Source organism: Staurois parvus, unplaced genomic scaffold (assembly GCF_062004578.1).
Source record: "Staurois parvus isolate SC_StPar_1 unplaced genomic scaffold, SC_StPar_1.0 ptg000071l, whole genome shotgun sequence".
NCBI lineage: Eukaryota > Metazoa > Chordata > Amphibia > Anura > Ranidae > Staurois > Staurois parvus.
This window is the reverse complement of record NW_028317867.1, coordinates 3686245-3705271: the sequence shown is the minus strand read 5'-3', so window position 1 is coordinate 3705271 and position 19027 is coordinate 3686245. Positions and strand designations below refer to the sequence as shown.

Genomic DNA, 19027 nt, shown 5'->3' with positions numbered 1-19027 from the left:
TTAAAATTAATGGCACCCGCCCGCAGGTCCTGCACTCCTCTGTGTAGGTGGTGCAGCTGCAGGCATTTTTTCAGGTCCCGCAGTGGCACCACCTGCACAGATGTGATTCGAGGGTAACGGGGAGCGGGGGACAAAGCCTTAAAGCAGAACTTCCCTTTTTGGGTGGAGCTCCGCTTTAAAGTTCAGTTTCTCTGTATCAGACCAGAATGGAGCAGATAGGAGACGTTCATAGCCAGGATTTACAAACACTTTAGTAAATCACATAGTAATGACGTTTGCAAAAAAAAATACATAGTTTCCAAATCTACTTTTCCAAAGTTACCTTACCAACAAGGACCAGTTGCTGTTTGGGGTAGGACTGTTTGTATTTTTAGAATTCCGGTGGGAGTGGGCTCCAGGTAACCGCTGCTGTGTGATGCACTGTGCACACTGACAGGCGGAGATACAGCGGCTGATGACGCCAATCATCGCAGTGCTTACCGCGATCAGCCGCCGGCGTCCGCTATATAAGTGCGCTGTGCGGCCGGAGCCGGCAGTTGTCAGCAGGTGCAGCCAGGAGGGGGATCTAGAGCTGTGCGCTATCCGGGGACACCTCCAGTCATGCTGAGCCCCTGCAACAAGCAGAACGCCAATGAAGAGAGAACGCACGGCAGGTACCAGCACTGCAACTTCAGCTGGCAGCCCCCCTATGGGCTCCTCTTGCTTCTCATCATCCTGGCTTCATGGACCAGCATCTGCCAAGGTAAGGACACCCCTTAGCCCCTGTATCTCTGACACCCCAATACTCTCCCCTTACTAATCTCTGGGATTTCTACTGAGCAGGCATCCAGTACTGACAGTATTCCACTCGCTGCACTCACTACACTTTTCTTAGAAACTTTTTATCTGGAAAAGAATAAATGCAAGAGGAAGACACAATTCTAATATTTAGTTATTGTTCTGCTAAATATTTGGATATATTGTATCTTTCTTTTTCCATTTTTGGAGATGGAAGTTGCATCAGGTGCCCTGTGGAACTACAGATCTGTGCATGCCTACTCAGCATGTAGACCTAACCTGTTGTCTTTGCTTTGACTCTTGTAGTTGTAGAGATATAGGAATCTCAAATAAACTTTTAGAGCTCCCCAGTGCTTGAAAAACTAAAGCTATTGGCAAAGAAATGCAATGCACACTCTACGTTATAAAAACACCAGTAGGATTAGCTGTAGAATGCTGCAATAAAAACGTGAGGTTTTTTGTGTTTTTTAGCGTTTTTGCATTAGCTTTTTCAGTGTTTTTAGTGTCTTTCAGCTTTTGTGTTTTTTTAGCAGTTATACTCCCACAAAATCTTCAGGCTCAAAAAAGTTCATGAACGCCAGATAGCTGCGTTTTTTTAGTGTTTTTCAGCTTTTATCTGCATTTTTCAGCTTTTATCAACATTAGAGCATTTTTATAGCTAAAAAAACTCACTAGTTGTGGGGTTTTTTCCAGCTAGAAAACGCTCCTGCCAGAAAATGCTGATTTAGTCCTCATGCACACTTAATGTTTTTACAGCTGCTGTTTCTGGCTTTTGACGTTTTTTTTCTACAGCTAGTAAACCCCCCATTTTCCTATGTATCCATGCACACATAGGCTGTAATCAACGTTTTTTGGCTGGGATGTTTTTTGGCTGAAAAAAAAACCCCAGGACTGGTGGGTTTCTAGATGAGTTTTTCAGCTGTAAAAATGCTCGAACGCTGAAAAACGCAGTAAATCATGGTAAAACTCAGCAAAGCGGCATTTTTGGATTTGTTTTGTCCAAAACATTTCTTTTTTGGTAAGAAACCACTAAAAAATGCAAATGCGGGAAAATGCTGCTAAATGCTAATGCAAAAACGCTAAAAAAATCTGAAAAACTCACTTTTTTTAACGTGACTTACACAGCTTACTTTACCAGCGTTATCAAAACGTCCAGTGTGTATGAGGACTAAAGCCTATGTGTGCATGAACACATAGGATAACATGCTGGGGAGTTTACAGGCTGTAGAAAAAAAATGCCAGAAGCCAACAACAGCCGCTGTAAAAACGTCCAGTGTGCATGAGGACTAGGCTCCATGAACACTGGGCTTAAAAAATCACTGCTTCTACAGGAGTTTTGTGTTTTGCCTGTAGAAGCAGCTCAGTGTTATCCTGCAGGGTTGATTTACTAAAGGCAATTAGACTGTGCACTTTGCAAGTGCAGTTGCTCCAGAGCTTAGTAAATGAGCAGAAGCTCTGCTGACTTCTGTCATCCAATCGTGCAAGCAAAAATGCTGGTTTTTTTTTTCATTTTCCTTGCATGTGATTGGGTATTCTCTTGGCAAAGGAAAGCTTAACTTGATTTACTAAGCTCTGGCGCAACTGCACTTTGCAAAGTGCACAGTCTATTTGCCTTTTGTAAATCAACTCCCATGTGTCCATGCACATTAGGATGATTAGAGGCATATTAGGTATATTTAAAGCTCAACGTTTAGAGGCAGGAAAAAAAAAACCTGGTTTGCATTTTTGTTTGGAGCTTTGTGGCAGAAAAACACTAAACTCTCCTAAACTCGCCTAAACTGTGTACAGAAATGCTCTATATCAGCTTTTTTTTCTGCCAAGGAAACTGGCATTTTTTTAAGCCAGTGTACATAGAGCCTTAGGATAAAACAAGGTAAGAATATTTATTGGTACAAACACAAGAGATTTGTCTACAGCAGGCATTCTCAAACTTTTTACTCCAGGAGAACCCTTGAAATAATTTTCACATCTTGGGGGAACCCTTACCAAAACTAATTTCATTGGGGGACAATAGCAAAAATGTGCCTTATGTTAGTGGAGAGTTGGAAGAGTGCAACTCTTAGGCTCCATGCACACGGGGCGTTTTGATAACGCTGGTAACGTTAGCTGTGTAAAGTCACGTTAAAAACATGAGTTTTTTAGCTTTTCTGCATTAGAGTTTAGTGGCGTTTTGCTGCGATTAGTGGCATTTTCCCGCATTTGCATTTTTTAGCTTTTTTTGACCTCCCAAAAAGTTTTAGCTGTGTGAAGTCACGTTAAAAGCATGAGTTTTTTGGCGTTTCCCTGCATTTGCATTTTTTAGCGTTTTTTTGACCTCCCAACATTTTTTGGGGGTCATAAAAACATCCAAAAACACCGGTTTGCAGCATTTTGTCGCATTTTTCAGCGTTAGAGCAATTTTACAGCTAAAAAAACTCCTCTAGAAATCCACTAGTCCTTGGCTTTTTCTCCAGCCAAAAAACATTGATTACAGTCTATGTGTGCATGGACACCTAGGAGAACATGTCAGGGGGTTTACTGGCTGTAGAAAAAAATGTTAAAAGCCAAAAACAGCCACTATAAAAACGTCAAGTGTGCATGAAGACTTCTAGTAGTGGTCAAAATGTCCCTTTTTTAGACAGCTAAAAAAGATCATTAGTGTCAAGCCCCTTGCTTTGTCAAGTGGTGTTGGACCCAAAACTATCCAGACACCTATCACATGGGAGGTAAATCAGCTAAAGCTCAGAGAAGCCCTAGCAATCTCTGGAGGGTTGGCTGGTCTACAACAACCAGTCAAAGGCAACTGATTGTTTCCAAAGTGTAGCTGTGATGGGAGATTCTAACCTGGGAAGTTTCAGCAGGCTTACAATGCAGTGCATAGGGCAGTGACAGTATGGGTTGTGCACAAACTCAGAGAAACTAGTGAAAGATACATTTTGATTGCTTGTTCTGGGTCACAGCTTTTTGCTGTATGCATTATTAAATACATCTGCAAGCTTGTGTTCAGTTTTTTTGGGAAAACTAATGTTTGGACCTTTATTGGAACCAGATGGTTACTAGAATGATATTATATACAGTAAGTGACATTTTGCATCCCCCAAAACTGTGACTGTTTTCATAGGTTTCCCTCCAGCATGCTGCTCCTTGCTTTTAGCGAGCTCTTTACCTTCAGTTCTTTAAGCAATACCTGTTTGTTCAGTTTTGGAGAGTGGGGAAGGGTTATATAAGCCCTTCTCAACCACAGTTCCATGACCCCAGATACTGCTATGGGTTTCTTGAGCCATGAGCAGTTTCTGCCACTTGGGTAAGTAACCTCTGATACCAATGATCTTTTTTTTTTAACAGATAATCAATTATCTTTTTATCTGTTTGAACCTACCCTGACCTTTATGCCAATAATCGGTGAGCTGTAGATGTAAATATTGGCAGGGGTTCCGTGAAACCAGAAAGTTATTTCAAGGGTTCATCTCTGTTAAAAAGGTTCAGAAAGGCTGGGTTAGACAATGTTTCAAGTTTATTTTGCTGTCTGTGTCACCACTGGGGACATTGGCCCCTCTATCTATGCTGGTGATGACCATTATTACTGAGACAGGACATGATGGGAAATCCAAAACAGTTGCTATTAGGACAGGCGGTGACAAGAAATTTTCCAATGTGAATACTTATTCTGGGGACAGCTGTCTAAGATGGGGCATTGCCCTCATCTTGGAAGATTTCCTCTAACGTCCTGTTTTATATCTGGGGCAGGAAGCAAAGGGAAATTTCCCCAAAGATAAAGAGACAGCAGAAAAATAAATTGACAAGGCTTTTTACCATTCTCTTCTTTATCCAAAACAGAAAAAAAAATAGTTTTGGCTATAGATACACCTTAGGTTGATAAAATAATAAGAAACATTTTTGTATTAGAATATCATAACTTTAGTATTTTTGTGTGTGGTGAGAGTGCCAGTTCATACCAAGTTTTCAACTGTACAGGAACCTATGGGTAGTCTGTAAAATGCAGAATGACTGAGGTTGTTTAATGTTCTATGTTCCATTTCTATAAAAAATATTATATTTTCTTGTATTCAATTATCAGACATTTTTTATAACATGGAAACATGACACACAACTGATAATGTATTTGGGGTTGCCTCCAAAATAAGGCAGAGTACTTTCTACAGGGTAACCCCAACCTACTAGAGCATTGGTCCTGTTGCTCACCATAGGCACATATGTTAAAGTGCACCTTTCATCCCTTTTTTAAAAAGGCAACTTGACATCTACTTTTCTACACTCATTAATCAACAGTTATCCTTTGCAAAACCAAATCATGTTTTAGGCTAAATCCACTTACATTAATGCTCATTCAATTTTTCCCCAGGTTACGTAGCCAGTGCCTCCTAGTTGCCTCCTGGGAAGCCTACGTCACTAGGTGGTTCTCGGAACTGGTAGGCGGGTTGTCATGGAATCTCAGAACAATTCTTAATTCAGTTCTTTTCTGCATAGATAATGTTTCTTAGCAAATTCATTTGTGGGCCAACCCAGAAAATAAGGAAGTAGAAGCTGGTCACCAGTAACAAGAATTTAAGATGGCAGCACGCTCTAGTAGAATGCAGGGTAGACAGAGCTATGAGATCTTTAATAATATAAAAGTGTGAAGTAACTATGACTATGTTGCTGTATTTCAACAGATAATTTTTGTTTTTCAGTAAAAAGTTTTATTGAAGTAATAGACATTACAAATAGTAAAAAGAAGAAACCATCATAAATAGCCCCCCAGGGGGGTGAAAATTTGTCAATATTGCCATTGAATAAGTGGAGGGGGGATGTCTCCTTCATTACTTAATTTCATTACAGAACTGTCTCTTGCAAAGGACTGATGCATAAATTTATGCTACATTCACACTTTTGTGGTGTGTTAACACAAAGCACTTTAATGTGCATTGTGTTAGGACGGCCTTTTCATTTAAATAAACTCCTTAGTGCACCAACATTTGCCAAAAACAGTGCGTAAGAAGGAGTTAAGTCAGCAGTGGCTTCTGCTTTGGTGCCCTCTCTTTATGGGTGTGGTTCTCTCTGCTTGCCCGCATATAAGCAAGGTAAGAGCTCATTTGGGGTGGTGGATACCAGGATATTTTTTTAAAACAAGCATGTGAATGTTTGTGAGGCTTTGTTGTTCCACTTTGCGGACACTACCATACTAGTGACACGCTTCCATAATATTAAATGATTTGGACTATGGGACTTTGTTAGGCCCCAGCAGAGATTACTGTGCAATATAGAATTGGAATGGAGGAAACACAGTCAACGTGGATAGGAGGCATGGAGTGATGTGACATAGTACTCTCATGATCATCATGTGATGGAGAGTTGGTGGAAGGGCTAATGCTATGGACATTGTACATATGATAGAGAGCTGGTAGGAGGACTGGTGCCATGGACATTGTACATGTGATGGAGAGCTGGTAGGAGGGCTGGTGCCATGGATCTTGTACATGTGATGGAGAGCTAGTAGGAGGGCTGGTGCCATAGACGTTGTACATGTGATGGAGAGCTGGTAGGAGGGCTGGTGCCGTGGACGCTGTACATGTGATGGAGAGCTGGTAGGAGGACTGGTGCCGTAGACGTTATACGTGTGATGGAGAGCTGGTAGTAGCTGGTGCAATGGAGGTTGTACATGTAATGGAAAGCTGGTAGGAGGGCTCTAGATATACACCCCTCCTTCTCCCCACCAAAAAATGCACAATTGAGTGGAGTCAGATCACGGCCTGGCTGCCTGGCTGAGATAATATAACAATATAATTATATAGTCAAATAAATGAACATTGTAGTCCTATCCTCCACGTAAGGCCCCAACAAAAGTCTTGGCCATGATGATGTCCATTCGCTAGGGAGCACTTACATGTGCATGTACTTTTTCAAAAGGTGGTGCACTACAATGGCATTGTACCATGCCTATGGTACACTAAAATATATGTGCATTGGGGTCTCCTTAAGAAATTATGCTAAGTGCATTTTCACATATTGCAGTAACATTAATGCTAGCATGTGTGTGCCTGCAGTAAAAAGGTGTGAACAAAGCCTTAGACAGTACTGCTATTGCAGGAAATATAGTAATGTTTGGGGGATATGTCGGTCAAATATTTTTAGGAGGTTATCTATGAAAATATACATTTTGCGTTGGCAACTTTTACAGATGAGTTTTTAAAATTTGACTGAATCTCTTGGTATAATTTGTTAATTGCTCTAGCTTAAACATCATTATCAAAATCAAATAATTGACCATTTACTTCTTTCTGCTTGTCTTTTGATCTACATTCCTTGATGCTGTTATACTTTAATTTCTGCTATTTTGTTGTGCTCTATAGTTAGGTAAACAGTCTACTGTGAGGTTTCCAGCACCTCCAGATACATACTAATTTCATTGTCATGCTGTCTTGTTGTGTGGATTCCTCTTGGCTGCTTTGTGTCCTGTTTTTTTCAATGGCTTTCCTGACTTTGCCCAACCCGCTGACCTCGCAATAGACACATGGAGAATTCCTCTTTCCTGTCTGTTCTCATAATTTGGTTTTCTCCAAATACCGCTCATTAAAATGCTATACATTACAGAAAGTAGGAACTGACAGCTGAGTAAATGAGATTATTAGGGGCATTGTGTGTGCATATACCTAGTTGTGTGGGTAGAATTTTATATCGTTAGGGATTTTACTGCTTGTGCATATTCTGCGTCACAATATTTTGGGGGGAGTTTTTTAATGACATTTTAAGTGGCTAGGAATACCATTGTTCGTGTACTAGAAAGGCTTTTGCAAAGGTTTCTGTGTTATCTAATAGGAATTAAATTACATTCACATGTACAAAACAACAACAGCACAGTTTGTAGGCACCAGTCTGCAAATGGAATTACTCATACATCTGCTTTCCGCAACTGGCAGGTCTGATATAAGTCATATCTGTTTGGTTATATCGTCAAACTTCTGCATTGCTATGGCCTTTTAGGTCTTATATATGGCTTCACCACATTTATACAAATAGGCAAATATGCTTCCATGAGGATATGCACAATTGATACCGAAATTTGCACAGCTGGATCCAGAGTAAACCTTTAAAAAGACAAGAATCATTCTCAGGCCCCATCCATGCTCTCCTGGTCCCCCCACCCCATTATGTACAGTATATCAAAATTCTTGTCTTGCTGCTGTTAATTCTGCTTTCAGGGGACTTGGATTATCATGTCACATTTGAGCATGAGCATTTTTAAGCAATTTTAAAGATTTTTTTTTGGCACACAAACTTATCTGTGAAGCATTTTATGTCTGTTCTGAAGTTTCAGATGGTTTGTTTTGTACAAAGATAAGCAGTATCATCAGTAACATCATATGTTATCCTCCTTGTATTTGCTTGCTGGTTCTTCTGTGTGGTGTTGTGGTGTCTTGTGCTATCAGGGACCATCATATTACTGATGTCTTCCTTTCCCTCTGTTGATTGCCATGGTTCTTCTATTAGGTATCACTGCGGTCTTAACGTTCTTATGGACGCTCACTAGGCAGTTGAAGTTCTCCACATTCACTATGTACACTCCTGAACTCTCAAATTGTTTACAGGCCTGAGGTTGCTAGGAGGAGAAAACCCATTGTTAAGTGCAAAAACGCATTTCTGTTTGAAAAGCACTCATGTACTTTTTCGCATGACAAGGCAGAAAGAGGCAATACCAAATACCAGGCACCACTAAATATAATAGGGAGCTTTATGCTGAGTGTTGTCGTGCTATGGGAAATGCATGGAAAATAGCACAGATGTGAATAGGGACTTATAATTGTGTACAGCCAAAATTTAGAAAAAGGTAGGGATGCTGTGTAAAATTTACAAAAAAAAAGAATGTAATGATTTGTAAACTCATAAACTCATGTTTTATTCATAACAGAAGATATATCAATCATGTTTAAATTGAGAAAATGTACAATTATAAATCAAAAAGAAATTGTTCCTCATTTCAAAGGCTTTAAATATATAATCATTTACATAATATAACATTATCAAAAGGTTTTGAGAATCTGGAGTAATCTCTGTGTGCAAGGGACAAGGCCGAAACGCAATATTGGATCTTTGGGCCCCCAGGCGGCATTGCATTAAAAACATGCATGATTCTGCGATACACATCACTGCAGGGGCTCAGGAGTACTTCCAAAAATCACTGTCTGTGAACACAGTTTACCGTGCCATCCAAAAAGCTCTATCATGCGAAGGAGCCATATCTTCACATGATCCAGAAAAACTGCTGTTTTCTCTGTGCCAAACCTCATTTAAAATGGTCTGATGCAAAGTGGAAAACTGTTCTGTGATCAGACAAATTGAAATTTGCCATTCTTTTTTGGCAGCTATGGATACCACATTCTCCAGACTAAAGCGGAGAGGGACCTTCTGGTTTGTTAGCTGTGCTTAGTTCAAAGCCTGCATCTCTGATCGTATGGGGGTGCATTTGTGTGTCTGGAATGGGCAGCTTGCACATCTGGAAAGGCACCATCATTGCTGAAAGATATTAAAGGAAATTAGTAAGTGGGACTTTAATGGTGCTAATCCTTTACCCTCAGAAAAAAAACACATACACATATCTTAAAACATTATTTTATTCCAAAAACTGTTTATTAACAAGAGGGACAATCAGTCCTTTTAAAACATGTTGGGAGAACATTGAAAGATTATAACATAAGCTACCATATACAACTTCCTTTACTTATATTCGATATCAAGTACAGTGAATGTAAAGCCAATGGAAAATGAAACAATGACAATGAAGACAATAAAGGAAGGTGCAATTTCCCAACATGTTTCACAAGTTGAGCTTCTTCAGGGATTCATGGGGTGTAGCTATTGAGGAAAAATTACAACAAATATAAAATACAAGTTCTAGAAAACAATGCTGAAAGATATATCTAGAGTTTAGAGCAGCATATGCTCCCCATATAGACATCTTTTTCAGGGAAGGCCTTTCAGCAGGACAATGCTAAACCTCATACTGCATCTATGACAATGACATAGCTTCATAGTAGAAAATTTTTGGTGCATCTTGGAAAGAAACATATGACAAAGAAGACCCAGAACTGTTGAGCAGTTAGAAACGGGGGTGGACTGACAACTCATGGGGCCCCCTGGCAATAGGGGATCATGGGGCCTCTGTATCCTTGCCCAAACTCAAAAAGGCCTATGAAAAAGGTACCAGGGGCATCTCATGGGGCCCCCTACTGACCCTGGGCCCTCGGGCAGTGCCTGAGTTTCCAAATGGTCAGTCCGCCCCTGGTTAGAAACCTACAGTACATCAGGCAAGAATGGGACAACATTCCTCTTCCTAAACTCCAACAGTTGGTCTTCTCAGTTCCCAGACATTTACAAAGAGTTGCTAAAAGGAGTGCTACGCCATGATAAAATGGGTCTGTCCCAACTTTTTTTAGGTGTATTGCTACCATTCATTTCAAAACAACCTTATTGTTTCTTAAAAATGATACATTTTCTCAGTTTAAACATTTGATATGTTTTTTTATTATCTGACAATATGGAGACTGCCATTACTGACCCTTTCCTTGCAAAACACCAATTAACTGGCTGACATGTTAACCCTTGAATCATGACTCAATAATTTCAGGCTATTCTCTAAATTTCCTTCAGACATATCTAAGTATCAAAGCCAATGGCGCTTCAGGCAAATAGCATTTTAAGATCAGCATTGGCATTCACTGTTTTTGTCTCTTTAGAAGTTTGCTTCATTCAACACAATACTTCACCAGTTGTTGCAGAACTGCTACAAAATATGAAGGATGTTTTTATATATAACCCACTTGTACATAGCTAATAGAGACTCCACACCAGTCTGTCCCTTATTGGCTGCCACCAACGTTCATCGCTCACAGCATAGAGGAGCTAGCATCAGGTTGTCAATCAAGGCCCACATGTCAAAACATGTCTGTTCTTCCTATGACAGTCATGTCACCGCTCAGTGCATACATCACCAGTCAAGGGGAGTGCTAGAGACAAAAATGTTGACTGTTGACAAATCGTATCTGATTTCAAGAAGAAAAATGTAATATTTTGCAGCTTTCCATCCTTAGCTATAGTGAGTGCATTAATTTTCTTTTTTTTTCTTTTCTGCTTATCTTCAACTGATCCTAGATTGCAAGCTCCAAGGAGCAGGGCCCTCCTATCCCTCTTGTATTGAACTGTATTGTTGCTGTATTGTCTCCTGTTATATTGTAAAGCGCTGAGCAAACTGTTGGCGCTATATAAATCTTGTATAATATAATAATAATAATCTTGCAAGAAACACTCTTCCTCGACTGGTATTTTTTGTGCATATTGAGCAGATATATCAAAACACAAAGCAACAGGCTTACTTGAATGAACAATGTCCCTAGTTAAATATACTCACCCTTGCTGTCCTCCTCTGTCACTCCGTTGCTCAGTTGGATTCCTTGGTGCTTCTGTCTATATAGGAACATGTTTTCTCCTCTGCTTAGGCCTCAAACTCAGGCATTGTAAGGGATATCCGGCAAGACGAATCACGATCGGAAATGCGCATGCGCATAGGAATTCCTGCAGGAGAATTGCCAGTTGTGCACATGCACGCAGAAATGCGTGATCACGCACGGCAGTGCACATGCATGCCGAAGATTAGTGCCAGACGGCCTATTTAAGGCGCGTCTCTGCTCATGTTCAGCGCTGACTGGTCTTCAGCTCCCCTGTGTCCTGCTTGTTCCTGTGTGATTCCTTTGTTGCTGACCCGGCTTGTTCCTCACCTGACTCTGATTGCTCTCCTGATTGATACTGGTTCCTGACTTTGGCTCTGCTCCTGACCTTGGCTTTTCCTTCTGATTCTGTACCGTGCTGCCCGACTGTTGATGACCCTGGCTATTCCATGACACTGCTCCTGTCTCTTGTCCTCACTACCTGCCTTGCTCTGGTGCACGCCTGGCAATCTACAAAACCTGCTCTGCCTACTACTACTGTGCCAAAATCAGAGGATCATCAGCCTTATAAGGTCATCATCTGCAAGAGCTGCAAACAACAACTACTGGCGCTCTTGTTCCCCTGGGTCCTAGACTCCCTCTGTTCCAACTCCAGCGGGGTAAGGGCTAGTGACACAAGTGAGGCCGACCTCGTCATTTCAGTCTCCCTTCAGGTACGTGACAGTACCAGTCAGCCAATGATGGAGTCTGAAAGGAAGGCCTCTCCATTGGGGGACATTTGCCAATCAGTATCTGCCTTGTTTAACTTGGTGCAAGATTTGCAGAGAAACTTTGAGCATCTGGAGAGTCAACTGCTAATCGAGTCTAATGACCCCACAGACACGGATCTCACTGCAGCCTTAGATGCAAACACTCAAACAAAGCCCAGTGTGATCTTTGGAACCCCTTCCCTACCAGAACCCCGGGTGCCTACACCTGAGTTTTTTACAGGAGACCGCAGGAAGTTCAGAACTTTTCGTAACTCCTGCGAGCTATATTTTTTGCTGCTTCCAAGGACCTTTACATCACCAAGCACCAAAGTGGGATTCATCATCACACTTCTTAGGAATGAACCGCAATCCTGGGCACACCACCTTCGTGAGCAACATGATCCGGCTCTAACTTTGGTGGACTCTTTTTTCACAGCAATGGCACAAATCTATGCTGATCCTTTCCTGTGTCAAACCGCTGAATCTATGCTTAGCAAGCTACAGCAAGGCCAAAGGCCTGTGGAAGAATATGTTACCGATTTCCGCATTTGGAGTTCCGATACTCAATGGAATGAGTCTGCTCTCCGCTACCAGTTCCGTCTTGGCCTTTCTGACACCCTGAAAGATGAGCTTGCCTGAGTAGGAGTACCAACCAGGCTGGAGAAGCTGATAGACCTGACGATCCACATTGACCGTCAGATTCGGGAGAGACAGGAGGAGAAAACTAATGGGGAGATTCTGATATGTTCAGAAATAGGGATCCCGGTGCCCTCTACGAATGCTGTTCCATCAGAGTTACCCATTAATCAAGGAAAACATATTAATCCATCTAGGAGGAGCTTTTGGAGACCACAGTTGTTCACTGCAGAACGTATTCGATGACAAAAGTTCAACCTCTGTCTCTATTGTGGTGACGCAGGTCATTATGAACTGACGTGTCCAATCAGACCTCATAAGTCCTCTCCCAACTGGTTCTATATGATGCATCCCCAAGGAACGCATCTCTCCTTTCATCTTCAACTACAACTGGCCGAAAGGACGATCACGGTCCTGGCCATTATAGACTCCAGTGCTTGTAGTTGTTTCATGGATGCAAACTTCGCTACCCAGAATAAGATTCCGCTCCGTACCAAGGCACAAAGACTTTCGGTTCATCTAGCGGATGGGTCCGGTATCAGTTCTGGTCCTGTGACACAAGAGACCATGCCAATGTTATGCTACTCCTCCTCGGGACACCAGGAATTTCTGTGTCTGGATATCATTACTTCCCCAAAATTTCCAGTTATTCTCGGCATGCCCTGGTTAAGAGCACACAACCCAACCATCACTTGGTTGTCTGAAGAAATCCTCTTCCCTTCAGAATACTGTCTGAACCACTGTATTCCTAGAGAACCAAGTGTAGCAACCCCTCTTATTAGTAATCACTCTGATCCCGAGACCATGAAACTCGTTCCTGTTGTTTACCACGAGTATCTGGACGTATTTAATAAAAAGAGTGCCAATACTCTTCCTCCTCATCGTTCCTATGATTGTCCGATTGAGCTCCTGCCCAGCGCCAAATATCCTTTAGGATGAATTTACCCCCTATCTGAAGTAGAATTAGAGGTCCTCCGGGGTTATATTGATGAGAGTCTGGAAAAAGGGTTTATTCGGCCTTCTACATCACCAGCAGGAGCTGGCATTTTCTTTGTTCAGAAGAAGGATCACACCCTCAGACCCTGTGTGGAATACCGTGACCTAAACAAGATAACGGTCAAAAATCGTTATCCCCTGCCTCTAATTCCTGAGTTATTCCAAACGCTGCGAGGAGCATGTTTCTTCTCAAAGCTGGATCTGAGGGGTGCTTACAATCTGGTTAGAATTCGCGAATGTGACGAATGGAAGACGGCCTTCCAAACTCGCTTTGGGCATTTTAAATACCTGGTGATGCCTTTTGGTCTCTTTAATGCCCCAGCAACCTTCCAACACCTCGTAAAACTAAATATTTCGGGACTATTTGGATCTATTCATAATCGTTTACCTGGATGACATCTTAGTTTTCTCCAGTTCAATAGAAAGACATCGGGATCATGTGAAGAAGACTCTGGATAGATTACACCAACATCACCTTTACGCAAAAGCTGAAAAATGTGAATTTGAGAGACAGTCTATCCAGTTCCTCGAACTTGTGATCACCCCCGAGGGCATTTCTATGGACCCCAAAAAAGTGTCCTTTATATTGGAGTGGCCCGTTCCAGGAGACAGGAAAGCAGTTCAGCGTTTCGTAGGATTTGCAAATTTCTACAGGAAATTTAACAAAAACTTCTCTGGGATCATCGCACCAGTAACACAGCTCACCAGGCAACATATCCCCTTCAAGTGGACTCCCGAGGCCCAAGCAGCCTTTGAGCAATTAAAGACCTTGTTCACCTCTGCACCTATCCTGAAGCACCCAGACCCTGCTCTAGCCTTTGTCCTCGAAGTGGATGCTTCTGAGAATGCTGTAGGAGCCATCTTGTCACAAAGACAGGGACTCAAATCCCTTCTGCACGCTGTTGCATTTTTCTCCAGAAAGTTAAATGCCTCTGAAAGGAACTATGATGTGGGAGACAGAAAGCTGCTAGCCATCAAGGCAGCACTTGAGCAATGGCACTACTTACTGGAGGGAGCATCCCATCCTATTCTCATCTTCACAGACCATAGGAACCTTGAATACCTAGAAACGGCAAAACGCATAAGGCCACGACAAGATGGGTACTATTTTGCTTTTGCTTTGTCTTCCATTTGACATACCGTCCTGGATCAAAAAACGGTAAACGCGACGCACTCTCCCGTATGTTTCCCGACCCAAGTGTACAGTCTGAACCTGACACGATTTTGCCAGCCAAGATTTATTTACTGCTGCAGACAGACCTTGTAACACAAATAAGAGAAGTGGTGGATAATCATCCACCTTCCATAGATATGCATCTTCAGCTAAAGGACAGTCTGTATTTTCATAAAGAACAAATCTTTGTGCCTGAAGAACTCAGGACTCTTATCCTCAAAAGGTGTCATGATCACCCCTTAGCAGGTCACTTCTGGATCTACAAGACCTCAAATTTGGTCTCTCGCGCCTTCTGGTGTCCAAACTCAATAAAAGATTTTCAGGACTATGTGAGGTCTTGTACAGTTTGCCTTAGAAACAAGTCTGACAAAGCCAAGACCTGGGGCCTGTTGAAATCTTTGCCTGTACCGGAAAAACTTTGGAGTATGATCTCCATGGATTTTATTGTGGAACTTCCCCCATTGGAAGGATTTACCACTATTTTTGTAGTGATTGACCGCCTATCAAAGATGGCCCACTTCATTCCCTTGAAAGGGTCTCCTTCCACCACGGAAACTGCTTCTGCTTTTATCAAAGAGATGGTAAGATTGCATGGCGTTCCTATTAATATTGTATCTGACCGAGGAGTACAATTTACATCCAAGTTCTGGAAAGCTCTGTGTGAGGCATTAGAGATTGAATTACGCTTCTCTGCATATCACCCACAAACAAATGGACAGACGGAAAGAACGAACCAAACTCTGGAACAATACCTCCGATGCTTCTCCTCATATTCACAGGATGACTGAGTATCTCTCCTTCCGTTAGCGGAGTTCGCTTACAATAATTCCATTCACTCGGCTACCAAGCAATCCCCCTTTTACTCCAACTATGGATATCATCCCTCTTTCCTTCCGGAAATACCAGTGGAACCTGCCGTCCGGCAGTGCAAGAAAGGATGGAGTTCCTCAGGAGGAATGGGGAAATATTTCAGAAAACTATTTCCGAAGCTCAAGCGAGTAACAAAAAATTTTTTGACAAAAGAAGAAGGGGCAACTTAAAACTGAAACAAGGAGATAAAGTCTGGTTATCCACGGCAAATCTAAAATTGAATTGTCCTTCGAGAAAGCTTGGTCCAAGATACCTGGGACCATTTACTATCAAGAGAAAAGTTAACCCTGTAGCTTTCGAATTAAAACTACCTGCTAATATGAAGATTCACCTGCTGTTCCATTGCTCCTTGCTAAAACCACATATTCCAAGTGGATTTCCCATTCGAGATCCGGAGGCGCCTGCTCCACTGCTGGTTGAAGGGAATGAAGAATACGAGGTTGAGGCTATCTTGAATTGTAGGAAGAGGGGCGGACAGACCCAGTTTCTCATTAAATGGAAAGGTTATGCACCAGAGGATAATTCCTGGGAACCATCCACTAATGTCCATGCCTCACGGATAGTTCAAGCCTACCTCCATCTTTACCCTGAAAAATGAGCCCTAGTGGGCATCCGGAGGCTGCCCCTAAGGGGGGGGGCAATGTAAGGGATTTCCGGCAAGACGAATCGCTATCGGAAATGCGCATGCGCATAGGAATTCCTGCAGGACAATTCCCGGTTGTGCGCAGAAATGTGCAATTGCACACACGCACGTGCACACGCACGGCGAAGATTGGTGCCAGACAGCCTATTTAAGGAGTGTCTCTGCTCATGTTCAGTGCTGACTGGTCTTCAGCTCCCCCCCGTGTCCTGCTTGTTCCTGTGTGATTCCTTTGTTGCTGACCCGGCTTGTTCCTCACCTGACTCTGATTGCTCTCCTGATTGATACTGGTCCCTGACTTCGGCTCTGCTCCTGACCTTGGCTTTTCCTTCTGATTCTGTACCGTGCTGCCCGACTGTTGATGACCCTGGCTATTCCATGACACTGCTCCTGTCTCTTGTCCTCACTACCTGCCTTGCTCTGGTGCACGCCTGGCAATCTACAAAACCTGCTCTGCCTACTACTACTGTGCCAAAATCAGAAGATCATCAGCCTTCCAAGGTCATCATCTGCAAGAGCTGCAAACAACAACTACTGGCGCTCTTGCTCCCCTGGGTCCTAGACTCCCTCTGTTCCAACTCCAGCGGGGTCAGGGCTAGTGACACAAGTGAGGCTTACCTCGTCATTTCAGTCTCCCATCAGGTACGTGACAGGCATCTTTGTGGTCTCTTGACCATTACATAGTACGTCTGTGCTCACATACCCTTCTGTACCTCTTGTAACTCCTTGCTGCTCTCACTGTGCTCCTTGTACAGACACACACACCTCTGGCTGCTCCCTTGCAGCCTCATGGACTCCTGGGGAGGGTGAGGCCCTGAACTGTAGCCCTGAACTGCAGACAGCTTGATTATAAAAAGTGTGCACATATTCACCTTTAACCTGCTTGTTTCTGGTAAAACCTGGACACAGAAGTAGAGACGTCTTGTCTCCCAAAGCTCATTGAAGCCTCTGGATAAGAGTGTCCAATCTGGAAATTACAAAAACCCAGATAAAACTGAAAAAGCCAGTCTTCTCCACTCAGACCTTATATTCCTGGAGCCTTCAATCTATAATCTTGAGAGCCCTGTGTGATCTTTACCTCTTACACAGTGACAGGGCCTACCACTTAACAGTATGTTCAGCAGTATGTTATTAAAGTAATACTTTTTTTTTCCATTAAGATCATATCAGGTATAGCATTTACACTTTGAATTATTAAAACTAAGCAGGGTAAATTTCAGTGGGAATCTGCCAAATATCAATCCATCTATGGCCATTCCTGTTTTCATGTATGGTTCTGCTGAAAAATTTGCATTCGGTCAGCCCTTGCAGCGCTGCAGCTTTGATATTTGTATTCTGCCAGTGGGAAGTTCCTCTGTCAGAATGCAATGAGAAAACAGGGAGGATTTCCTCCTCCACCATGAATGTGTGGATGGAGGAATCAAGTTAGTTTTTCTCATTCAACCTGCTGGCAGAATGAAAAAAAATTACCCATGTATGGCCAGTTACTAGTAAAATAAATTCAGTAATTATTTCAAGATAATTTTAATAGCTGTAATCCTTGTAAATTGAATGTATACTGAATAATTCCCTCATCCCATTATGTGTACATGTAGATTTACTAGACCCATGCAGAACATAATGCCAGTTATAAAGTTCCAGCTAATTGCTGCTTTGCTTTCAGATCGTCTTATAATATCACACAGTGCTAATAACCATAACAATGCATATATGAAGTTGAGTTTTATGGTTTTTCAGAAATGCCATGACAACTGTGTATACTGAAAGCCATAAAGTATGTGACACACTGATTCCTTTGAATCTGAAATGTTCACTCCAATATAGTATCATAAATGTGCTGAAAACAGTGTAATTTGTGGATAGGTCCTACTGGTTTTCTAACATGATATGAAGAATAATATGATACATCACCTTTTGCGATATCGACTTCTATCACAGACCATAAAACAAACAGCAATTAATTAACAGTCACTCTTCTTTCATTTTGACAACTGTTCAGATAGTTAAGATATCAGCTACATAGGGAGTATATTGTTCAATGAATCGTCTGACTTCTCAACTTACATTGTGGGAAGAAGCAGTAAAGCAGAACCTTAGTAATTAGAGTTAGAAAAGAAAATGAATTACCACACTGTGGACTATTTCTTAAAGCGTTTTTCAACAAAAAGCATGTCAGAGGTAACCTATGCTACCATTTTAATATACAAAAAGAGTTGCTGCAGCCTGGAGTGCGGTAATTTATTTTATTTTCTGACAGATTCAGCGGAGTGTAATGTGCCAGAATGGCACCCAGATATTTTGCCGTGGAGTCTGTGCTGGGCAGTATGCATATCTTTTTTTGGAACTTAAAGTTTTTAATGAATGTCTACTAAAAAGATTATTTATTACATACCTGATTTATTTCACATTTACTGTGGATCTAAAATAAACTATACATTCCTTTTAAAGGGAAACTATAATGGTTTTGGTTTTTTTTTTACAAATTTGTAAAATCTGTATCCTTGATGCCCTTCTGAAAGCAGAGTTTTTCTCCTTTTTTTCTGAAACCTTGGATTGAGCCATTTTCAGGGAGGAAGAGATAGAGCGACTACTCTGGCTGATTCACTTCTGTTTTTGCATTTCAGCTATTGAGACCTGTAAATGAAATGTGAAGGAAACTGAAAACCATGAAGGTCAAGAGCTCTACTTGTAGGATGGACATGAGAAAATATAAGAGCAATTATTTGACTATGTGACGTGCTTATTTAGAGCTTAACTCCACTTTTGT

The 19027-nt window shown here is 41.8% G+C and overlaps 1 protein-coding gene across 3 annotated transcripts in view; it reads left to right on the top strand.

The window, feature by feature from the left end:
• The first annotated feature begins 499 nt into the window (after positions 1 to 499).
• NMU (neuromedin U) overlaps positions 500 to 19027 on the top strand; it is a 96438-nt gene continuing 77910 nt past the window's right edge. The window contains exon 1 of one of the 3 annotated variants that reach the window (XM_089669324.1): positions 500 to 742. In XM_089669324.1, the coding sequence (XP_089525450.1) occupies positions 601 to 742 (142 nt within the window). In that variant the 5' untranslated portion in view covers positions 500 to 600. The remainder of the gene's footprint in view (positions 743 to 19027) is intronic. The other 2 variants (XM_089669326.1, XM_089669325.1) reach the window with 2 other exon arrangements.